We start from the raw sequence: 11,906 nt of genomic DNA on the forward strand, positions 1-11,906 counted from the left end.
GAAGAGAACCCGAAGAGTTTGTCGAAATGAAAAAACATTCTACGTAAACTTTCTTTGATACTACTTTTTTTTTTTAACTCATCTTCGCGCGATTAAGGAGGAGAGGGAGTCCTCTAATTTGTGATGATTCGCAACGGGAGGAAGAAGGCCTAGGTTGTGATGTCATAGGGTAATTATCGAAGATAATTAGTGAAGACAAAGAGGTCAATTTAAGAACCCGAATTTTTCACGCGGATTCGTCTTTAATTTTTTATTGGGGGTCATTCGCGGAGTTACCCCAGGGAAAGAAATATTCAATAAAAATTACCAGAAAAAAGACGTAAAAACTACGTTTCGAAACGTAATCTGGGAGCGAAGTAAAATTTTAAAAAAAGTGTCAATCGTCACGTAAATTCTACGATCTGTTCCGTAAAAATTACTCATCCGTCCGACGCCTCACGGCTAGCCATGAGTCACCGTGAGGGGGAGATTTTAACAACACGTTCCGTAATTTTTCCGGAACTTTTCGTAAAAATTCTTAAACATCCAAGAATTTTCATGTTCTGAGGCATAATAAGTCTTGAAGTTTCTGTTAGATTTTACAACTTCCAGAAAAATTACGTGACTTTTTCGTATTTTTTCACAATGACACAGTAATTATAATCATGTAATAAATTCTCATATTTAAATACCGATAAACCATTGGTGGGATTTATCCCTTTAAGCCTAGAACCTACTATAATTATAAGTACCCCCCACGCTGGATACAACAGGAAATATACCCTAAAAGTGCAAATATTTTGCTGAAATTTTTTTAAGGCCTCAAGGAAGTCTTCTAATTGAGTCAAGTGGTGATAAAAGTCGTCTATCGGTCAGAGTTGAGTAGAAAAATAGTATCTTATGTCATCCTCGCCTCGCCTTCGGCTCGGATTATAAAGCCACATTCGCCAGATAATACTTTTATCGCCGTATGGCATACAATATTTTATGTCATTGGGCCCACAAACCGCGATCTAATCGAGCGAAGCGAGGTATCTTTAATAATTAGATTTTAACTCAAATATACGTTCATTCATTCCATAAAACTAAATATCCTGTGTCCTCATGATTATGATCCTATACAGTCATCTCCACCAAATTAGTGACTAAGGTAGGTGAAGTCACCTACCTGTGAGTTTAAAGTACAGCCCCCCAAGAATTTTTGCCGTTTCACTCCATCTGTCATGCTCCCCCCCGAGTCCGCCTATGAGCTCCTCAGCTCTCTGTAGCTTTTGCTTGCACTCCTGCTCCTCGTCATTCATCGCCTGAAGCTCGTCCGTTCTCTGTTTGAGGAGATCCATCAATCGTTCCAGCTTCTGCTGTACCTCTTTGTATTGTTCTCGTTTGATTTCTAGAGCTTGCATTGCCTCATTGTACTCTCCTTCTGCTTTCGCAAGAGCAATTTTCTTAGGAGCGACAACCTTTGCCACTTTATCGTATTCAGAAAGGGCGAAGACCCATTTGCAAAGGCCCTCGCAGGCTGTCGAAGCGTTTCGAATTTTATCCGGATCAAAATTTGGATTCGTCAGTATCGTTGTGCGGATTTTCGTGATGATTCTTTCCGGAATATTGTCCTTGTCGAAGGCCAAGAGGGATTCAAGGAACTTCATGTCCCCGAGGATGCGAAGGGACGGTTTCCAGTAGTCATCCACCATTTTGCCGCCCTCACCTTGAACTTTCTCAGGTTTTACGTCTTTCAGGATGCAAACGGCTTCCATTACCAATTTAACTCCTGCAGGAGGGGATTTCATGGTCTTCACAATCTGTATGTCTTGAGGGGTGAGAGTGTTCAAAGCTGCGTTCGCCATATTTAGGATCGGCATCACCAGTTCGAGGTCTGCGTTGCATTCTACACGGATTTCTTCAGCTGCTGCTGCTACGGTCTAAAAGGGTAAGAGAATATTGACTGGGAAATGTTCGCAGCGTTAATTGGAGTAGCAGTGTAGTAGCGAGTACTAGGAAGCGACTCTAGAACGAACAAATTTGCAGACTATTTTTGCAGATATTTATGGGGTAAATTGGGTATTTAGCTGTTGAGAAGTTTATCCATTCCTATGGAAAGGCCGTTTTTAGAAGTCGCTTTACGGAGTTTGAAGAAAAACTCTCAAGTTATTTTTATAAAGTTCTTATTTCTGGAGATATTGGCAAAATAATCCCACTAGATTTTTGTTCTTGTATGGTCCAGCTCGAAACAGATGGGCTTTTACTCAATATTTTGGAATTTTGGAAAGTGATTTTTTTCTTCCGCTTCACTAAATCAGGGATAAAAATCAATATTGGATTCTTCAATATTAAGAGAATTTTAGCCTTACATTGATTAAGGTTTACGTATAACCATCGAAATTTAAAAATAATAAAATAATTGATAATCTAAATTTCGGATTGAAGATTAATTGAATAATTGATAATATGGGGCTGTCAATTGTCCATTCAATAAATGATACTGAATTTCATAAAACGGATTTTCGATTAACCAAATAATCGTCAATCTTCCTAACTAAATTATTGGTTGATAAAACAACTCGAAATTTGAATATTTAATTGATGATTAATTCAGTAGCGAAGTGGTAAAATGGTACAAGTCAATTTTGACTATTGACTAGTATTCAATAAATATCTCGGAATCGAGAGGAGATAGCAAAATTTTTAATACGACCTTTTTTGTAGAGTCGATTGAGAGCTACAACAAATGTGATTACGAAAATTTCGCTATCTCCCTTAGATTTGGAAATATTCCTCAAAAACTCAACTGGAAGATAAGTCAACGTAAACCGTTTTACGACTTCGCTACTGAATTTAATAATTAAAAATTGTAGACTAGTATCAACCAGTTGACTAGTTGAAAATTTAACGGTAATTCTAATCTAGGAATATGGCTATCCCTGCGCTAGATGAGCTAAAAGGGAATTGACTAGAGCTCAAATGAATTCCTGAATAGAAAAGTAAAATCAAACCGCGGCAGCTTTCTCGTCAGCCTTGACAACGTCTGCAATCACCGCCGCATCTTCCTTCTCCTTCTCAATATTAGCAACCATCCTCTCGACGTCCTTCGTAGCCTCCACCAGTTTGGGCTGGAGTGCCGCAAGGATTCTCTGCATTTTTTCCACTTGCTTGTGGGTAGACTCTAACTTGGAGAGTCCTGTCTCGTATCTGCGCTTCCCTTCAATCACCTCCGTTCGTTTTTTAGACAGAAGGTCTTTGAATGTATTTATTAACTCCAAGTAAGATGTTGGAGTCACGTAATTGTGCCTGCAAACCATAAGAAACGCATCAATGAGTTGAATCTGAAGAGGAGGAATGAAAACTTAGTGGATCAAGTAAAAATGCGTACATTATCCTGCAAACGGCTCGAAAATGGAATTTTTTGAAAATACGCCCTAACAGCCTTTTTGTAGGAAATTTTATGAATAAATTTTTTTTTTTCAAAATTCTAATGTGAACTTGTTGATTCTAAAAACATTTGATGATTCTGTAAGTCTGTTGCTACTTGTTTTCAGAATTCCGCAACTAAAGCCAATATTGTCTCCAGAACTCTTACGGTGATGAGAGCATACACTGATAGAATGATTCATTTATTCCAAACGAGATTTGTTAACTATTAACGAATGGTAGAGTTGAATATGACCAAATGAATATTCGTTAACAGTTAACGAATGGTTCACTTGAATGGCGAAAGTCAAGTCAAAGAAGGCTCCTCAAATGTACATTCGCTAACTATTAACGAATGAACATTTGGTGGGACCGAATAGACCCTAACCTCCAACCAAAATCCATTCGTGAACAATAACTAATCCGTTCTATCAGTGTACGAGACCAACCGCGCGCTACAGCGCGCTGTAATTATAAAAATCATGATTGAACATTTCAAAATTGAATGAGTTCTGAATTCAAATTAGCCGCCTCAGACGACTGTGAACCAATGAGGAATAAGCGTGACAGAGTTTCGAGATATCGATAGTCTCGATGTTTGTCCTTTTTATAATAGGATCAAACATCGTTCCAGGAGGAAAAAACAAATTGTGGTGAATGTTAAGAAAGAGGGCCCCACCACTGATCTTTCTGAAAACTTAACCATCGGATCGGTGGTGCCCTCTTTCTCAACATTGACCAAAATTTTAGTTTTAGGAATATATCTCTTATTTTTAGGGATCTGTCCTTATTTTTTAGCGGATTATCATTAATTGAAGGAATAATTGGTGTTGACTACAATAACCCTTAGCATTCAGCATTTTTATCAATCAACTTTAGGAATCAAATCCCTGAAATCCAGGATCTAAACGTCAGTGATGAATATTAGAAACAGGTGTTTCAATAAATCGGAGATCCGATAATTTATTTTCTGTTGAAAAATCATAGGAGATTGAGGGATTCTGTTCATAAAAAAAAATTGAATCATTACATTTGTTTTCAAATCCATACAGGGTATTTATTGGTCTTCCGGATATGTATTATTCGCTTCGAATTCTACTAAATTCCCTTTTCGAGTGATTAACCCCTTACATACGGGGTCGATACATCGTATCGTATTTTCAGATACTAAAAAACGTCTGAATAAAATGAAAATGTGTTTTAATTTCAGAAGAGCAGGTGCCCAAACACCTTAATTCGTGTTTGAAATTCAGACAAATTTTCATTTTATTCAGACGTTTTTTAATGTCTGCAAAATGTCTACAAAAGGTGTCTGAAATTCAGACATTTCTTTTTGCTGTGTATGAGTAAAATTTTAATTCTTGACAATGGATAGGGACTCATGTCAACAATACCGATGTTTGAAAAAAAAATTTAATTCCATCGATTCATTAGTGAACAATTGAAGAAAAAGTTTATAATATACATACGAACAGGGTCTAAAAATGGCACATTCAGACTTTTTGGATCTTAATAACTTAATATAACACAAAAAATCCGAAACTTGAAGCAAAAATCGCAAGCAAAAATGCTTGAATGCCAACAGACTCGTGAAATTTTAGAACCACGGGTCTCTAAAAATTTGACACGTATCTTTAAAAACTGAGCCTTCATCTTTCTGTCTCTGAACTCAATAACCGCCTAGATATTCGCAGAATAATTCTCAAAAAATCACCGTCTAGCTCTCAGAAGAAACTCCTTCGACAAATCTTGCGTAGAAGTATGGAAATATTGGCACATTTCGATACAAGCAGTTCGTTCTTCCTCCGGCAATTGGATTTCCCCCAGGAACTTGGTCGCAACAGCCAGAAGAGCGTCTTCCGGCCAGGGCTGGAGCCAATCAATCGTACAACAGTTGACAAGAGCTGGAAATTTCCGAATCCTCGTTCTGAATCCATCACCGATCGGTGACATTGTGACAACCACATGCAACTGCTCCCTAACAACTTGCACGAAATAATTGAAAAGGGCAACAGGACTCCCATCAGTCTGGAGGGACTTATCCCTCTGTCGATCCATCTGTCTCATCTTCTCACAGATCTCCATCTTCTCATCCGTTGCAAAGAGATTTGGCACTTCTCCCGAGTTCATCAGATTACTGATATCCTCGAGGAACGATTCTTCTTTAATCTGTGAGTCCGTAAATAGGAAAGTCGTGTGGAGATCGCTGGACGCTGTTTTTCTTAAAATCGTCTTCAGGTCCTCGTGCCACTCGTGCACCCCATATTGACGTGATATTTCAACCTGGAAAATCTCGTAATCCGAGATGTGTGATGCAAGCCGGGTCAAGGACTGCCTCCCAGAACCCCCTACACCTACCAGCAGGGCGTGGCTACGTGGCTGCATCAATATTCGACAGATCTTTGAGAGGTGTTCCACTGCAAATCTTGGGGATATATCCAATAAGGTGAGAAAGGCATTTGAATGCAGCGGTGGAATGGTAACAGAAATGAATTGAGGATTTGTGAGTTATTTTATGAATGTGTTTCAAAGAAGTGAACTCAAGGGAATTCATCGACGAACTTTTTTGTATAGAAGATTTTAAGTTCAAACAAAATGATGCATGTTTTCAGAATATTGAAGAGATAAAGGAAATGGGATTTTGTAAATATTCTCAGTTCATCATTTTGTTGTAGAATTCAGTTATTATTTAATGAATATCTTTCAAAGGAATGGACTTGGGAGAATTCGTCTAGAATTTTTTTGTAGAGAAATTCAAGTACCAAAAAAGATATTTCATGTTTTGGAAATTTCTAAATATTCTCAGTTCATCATTTTATTGTAGCATTCAGTCATTGACATACTTCTGCATTGAAAAACGGTAGGAGGCAACGTTAAGGGATTTTTTCACAGAGAATCTTGTGCAGCAAAAAAAGCTTTTGATGTTTTTCCCTGAATTTGATAGATTCAGATTTTGGGAAATTCATATCGAATCTTGGGACTAATTCATATCGAGATTTGTGACTTATTTAATGAATATCTTCCAAAGGAACGGACTTGGAAGAATTCGCCTAGAATTTTTTTGTGGAGTATTTAAAGTACCAAAAAGGATATTTCATGTTTTGAGAATATTTGAGTGATAAAGTGAGTGGGATTTTATAAATATTCTCAGTTCATCATTTTGTTGTAGAATCCAATGACATACGTCAGTATTATATTGATTGATTATATTGACATACGACTGTATTGAAAAACGGTAGGAGGCAACGTCAAGAGACTTTTGGCAAAGAATCTTGTGCAGCACAAAAAAGCTGTCGATATTTTTCTCTGAATTTGATAGATTCAGATTTTAGAAAATTCATATCCAATCTTGGGACTAATTCATGCCGAGATTTATGACTTATTTAATGAACATCTTTCAAAGAACCGGGTTGTAAAGAATTTCAAGTACCAAAAAGAATATTTAATGTTTTGAGAATATTGCAGAGACTAACTGAGTGAAATTCTCAGAATGTTTTCAGTTCATCATTGTGTTCCAGAATTCAGCAGTTGCAACATACGTTTATGAGAAAAAGGTAGGACACAGCGTCAAGAGATTTCTTCATGAAGAATCTTCCTGTTTTTTGTCCAGTAGGAAGAAGTCGACTGATATTTTTCACCGAATTTGATAGCTTTACAGAAATTCAGGGAAATCTACATCAAATTTTGAGGCTGCTGGGTGTCGCGCTTGCCAAGCAATTTTTTTATTCACTTCAGTAATGAGTTTTAAGCGATCAAAAATGATCAAATAATCGGTTTTGTGGGAAATTTTATGGACTGTAAAAAATATCCTTTGACATTTCTTATGTATCTAGTACTTCTGGCCGTATTTGAAAACATTTACCTGAATAAAACCAAATTCATGGGCTTTTTTGACATTGAGTTAAACTCTGCTAAATATTCTTGAACTACTTCACTCAGCTCGTCCAGGCTTTCCACTTCTGTGTAGAGCTTTTTGTCCTCTAAAGGATATTGAAAGTCGCAGTACACGAGATTTCTCAAGTGAGTCTCTGTTACCTAGAAATATAAACTCAATCATGATTTGCATTTCTATGGATTCATTAAAATTTGAAACAAAATCGGAATTAGGGATTCCGAATTTGCTTTTTTTGGAGATGGAGAAACTGTCCAGGGGTAGAGGATATTCTTGCCAAATTACTTGTTCTCGAGGGAGGGATGTGAAGTCCCTGAAGAGGACGTTTATGTCGTCGTCCATTCTGTCTTTTAGGGTCTTCCCAATTTGTCCTACGAGCCAATTAGCGTCATTTTCGTCGACTAGACGATCTCCGTATACTCGGAGTACTTCGTGGACCCAAATTCTTTTCATTCCCATCTAAAATAATGATATATGAATCGTTGAAAATACAATCAAGTCGTAAAATGCTCAATGCAATCATACATACAGTATCAAGTGATAGTCAATTAGGCGGTCATCAACGAAATCATGCGTTAAAAAATTCAAAGGATTTTTCTTACGACCGAGTAAGTTGTCTATGATTTCTCTTTCGATAACAACAACAATAAACGATTGAGAAGAGATAAGTTATGCCAATTTGAAGCATTTAACAATTTTCCTATTGAACTAGCTATTTTATATGAATGGTGAAATTTTTAGATTAAAAAAGAACGAAATTAGTTACGTAACAGCCGAATTTTAAAAAACTACCACGTAAATGATATTGTACCCATTTTTTCAAAAATTATGAAAGAAAAAACGTCTGTTGCTCCAAAATTGGAGGATCTGAACTATTTTTAACATTTTAAACGTCTACAGGGTAAACAAACAATGAAAAATTACTTTTTTTGTACTAATTATTCGTTTTGAGACACATATAATCGATCCCAAATGTACAAAAAATGTCACTCCGATAGCCCGTGACTTTTAAAACTCATAGTAGTCTCCCCTTAAATTCCGATAATAGCCTTTCAAATGGTGAACATTAGAATGTTTCAATATTTCAGCCAATCCCGTTGCGATTGACTGCCATCAAAATTGGAAACGGTGACGCAGCTGTCAATGGGACTTCATGTGATATTTAATATCGCTTTTCATGTTGATACAATTATCGGTTTAATGCTGCAATGAACATTGCTCAGACTATCGCACATAATGGTGCTCTAACTATCGCGCATAATTTAGTTAAAATCATCGCAGTAAATATCGCCATGATTCTCATAACGTCGCCATTTTCAAACATGGCGGCATGGCGGGAACCTACCGGGATGAAATATTCTAATCCTCACTATCCAAAAATTGATTATCCTAATTTCATAATTCTCGTGCCATTGAATCACTGATTTTCCATTCTATATCTCCTCATAATTTATTGTAAACAAGGTGCTGAGGTCGGCCTGATTTTATTTTGACTCCAAGAGAATATTCACATGTTCTTCAAGTTTCTTCAGTTTTTTAAAGCAACAGTTACACTTAAAAACTAAATCTGGTACGACTGGATGTTTAACACTCGAAAGTTGGAAAAAATGCCTGATTGGTCAAGTACTATAAAAATTATTTCAAGAAGTATTTCCCTTATAACCGTAATTGTTCTTTTCCAAATACAAACCAAATTTGTAACACTCTCAGGTCTTGACAACAGAACCCCTTGGACAACCCTCGAGAAATCCCTCAGATTAAACAAATAATGAGATTTTGCTGGAGTCGGGAGAAGATGCCTCAAACTCTCCTTATAAATATCCAAAGTTCCCAGTACTATATAATCCACACAAGTTCCAAAAAATTCGGGGAATCCCTGAGTTTCCAAGTGCCACTTCATGATTTTCCTGAAGATGGTGACCATCACGTCGTCTTCGAACTCAGAAATGCTTAGGGTGAAGAAATGTCTTTTGAACCTGGGAGTGACATCTTTTCCGCTAGAGGGCGGTCCCATGGCACAGATGAGCTGCATGTCTTTCAGATAAAAAGGTACGAGCTCTTTTCTGTCGTACCACGACTCATGGTCCATCCATTGTCTGAGTAGTTCGATTGGGGGTTGAGCTCCATACTCCTCTTTTGATGGCATTGACACGTCATCGACGAATACGACCTGTTCATAATTATTCCATTCAAAGAGTGCAATAGTATTTTATGTCATTAGGCCCGATAAACCGTGACTCTAACCTCGCTTCGCTCGGTTAAATCACGGTTTTCGGGCCGAATAACAAAATATTCTATGTCACACGGCGATAAAAGTATTATCTGACTCATGTGATTATATTCATCAGATAATACTTTTATCGCGTTATGACATAAGATACTATTTCATCACTGGGCCGAAAGGGACTTTTTTGACATACGTGCATGAAAAAGTCCAATTTTTCACTACTTTTCGTGTGTAAAGTAAAAATGTCCACTTTTTTAACGTACTAAAAACGATGCAAAAAAGTACGATTTTTTTAACTCGTTAAAAAAAGTACGATTTTTTTGACTCGTTAAAAAAAGTCCGCTTTTTTAACCTTCTTTTAAGAGTTGTTACCAGTCCCATCATGCCACCGACCGAAGTCTAGCTTAATCATGAAATCCATATTAATATTGGCATATAATTCGTGTCACAGCGTTCACAACGATCGCTTAGGCTGCAGGCTTTGTCACTGCGATACATTACATTCTTCAATTTCACATGTAAATGATATAAAGTTGTATTTCATAAGACACTAATTATAATTACAAAAAAATTAATATTCGTATTTTCTACGAAATGAATGACAGCTTTCGTGATAAAAATCATTTATATTTTCCTATTTCAATAAATTAGAAGGGACTTTTCCAATTACAGCTATTTAGAAAATGAGTTCATTTTGTCAGAATTAATCAATTCCTTTATTATTAAATCTCCATAAATACTTTATAAACCGAATCAAATATGAAGAGAAGAGTGGGAGCGACAGGCAGACGATAAAGAGGGGCCTATAAAACTGTAACCGTAGTAGGAAATAAATAAATAAATAAATAAAAATCGTTTATAAACTCCAACCGATTTTTCTTTAGATAAAGAAATATATTTCTCAAATGAATAATGATGAATTTTGAATAAATCCTTATTTGATTTTTTTTAAAACATTTTTTGGGTGTATTTGATACATTTTTGCTTACATTTGAGGACTTTTTCATACAACTTTTGCCAAAAAATATTGTACGTTACACGTGCCTAAAATAGGGGGATCAGCTTGTGTGTAATCTTTTGTATCGAGAGTCGTAGGCTTACGCCAACCCTTGCCGCAGATCCTCGCCTTCGGCTCGGCTCGTTGGGCTTCGACGTCGCTCGTCTCGTCTCCCGCTCGGCTTTGCGTAGCCTACGACTCCCGCTCAAGAGCGATTTTCATGTTACAAGAGTTCTTTCAGACATGTAGAAACAATTTGTTTAAAAATTGTTTCACCGAAAAAATTCGAAATTGTTCATGAATTTCAGATTTTTCGGATAAACGAAATGACTTCCTACCCAGTGTTTCCCAGGTGGAGCTCCATAGACTCCCTTCTTCCTCTTATCCATTTTACTCATAATCATATCCTGAGTCTGATTGGCAGTAGTCTGAGCAGAGAAGGTAATAAAAAGTGGTTTGAACACTTGAGGATTGCTCCTCTTCAGTAGAAACTCCATTACATAAACCGACTTCCCAGTTCCCGTTGGCCCCACAAGTAGCACTGGCTTATGCTGAGACACCAAATTTTGGAACAGATAGAAGTACCTGACAGTTTCAATGGTGTTAACAATTATTTGGTTCATAGGAATATCCTTGGGAATCGCTGGAACGGATTTTAAGTCCTCCACCCAGAGTGTCCACAGCCCTCTACCCTGTTTCGTGAATTTATAATCAAAGACTGAACCCTTTGAAGGGATTGCAGTAATGTATGGATCTTTGGGGCTGGTGATTTCTGGAGGAAGATTAAATCGTTTGTGAATATCTTCAGGGAGCTCGGGGGCCATAAGACCTCTGAATAAATCGTTGAACCACTCTCGATAAGTCACCATCAAGGTTCCACCCATTGCCCATATGCAAGAGAAGAAGAAAGAGCCCTGGAAAAAAAGAAACAAGTAGGAAATTGCTCTTGTATTGCTTGCAACATAGTTATTTTTGCCAATAATTTAACAATATGTTCATTTATTATTGATTTCATTTTATTTAATTGAATAAGATGTCTTTTCAACTAATTTTGTCCGATTTTCAACTTAGTTGAATGTTATCATCATCATTAAAAGGATTTTTTTGTGTCAAACATGCGAACAATGCGCCGAGATGGAATATCTTCTTTTGTTCTCATAACACTTATAGATTTTTTGAATAGTCGGTAAATACTGTGTACGCTACCTTTGCATTTCATATTTTTAGCATTTCACTAAATAATGAACTAATCTACCTCGATCTGAGCCGTCAAATCACTCTCAGTGACTCCAGATAAGCTTCCCTCAGTCTTACAATCACTCAAGAAGCAGTCTAGAAGATATGTAACTGATCTCACAAGATTTGCATCAGGCATACTAATCATTTCCTGCAAAATATGAAAT

General features: G+C 36.9%; 1 protein-coding gene across 1 annotated transcript in view; it reads right to left on the reverse strand.

Moving 5' to 3' along the window:
* LOC107047700 (dynein heavy chain 7, axonemal) overlaps positions 1-11,906 on the reverse strand; it is a 42,296-nt gene that overhangs the window by 14,946 nt on the left and 15,444 nt on the right. The window contains 8 exon segments of the mRNA XM_029126739.1: positions 1,148-1,901; positions 2,973-3,267; positions 5,102-5,812; positions 7,184-7,422; positions 7,565-7,738; positions 8,970-9,449; positions 10,842-11,417; positions 11,759-11,890. Coding sequence (XP_028982572.1) covers positions 1,148-1,901; positions 2,973-3,267; positions 5,102-5,812; positions 7,184-7,422; positions 7,565-7,738; positions 8,970-9,449; positions 10,842-11,417; positions 11,759-11,890 — 3,361 coding nt within the window.

This window comes from Diachasma alloeum, unplaced genomic scaffold, assembly GCF_001412515.2.
Source record: "Diachasma alloeum isolate Michigan unplaced genomic scaffold, Dall2.0 Dall_scaffold_78908, whole genome shotgun sequence".
NCBI classification, from domain to species: domain Eukaryota; kingdom Metazoa; phylum Arthropoda; class Insecta; order Hymenoptera; family Braconidae; genus Diachasma; species Diachasma alloeum.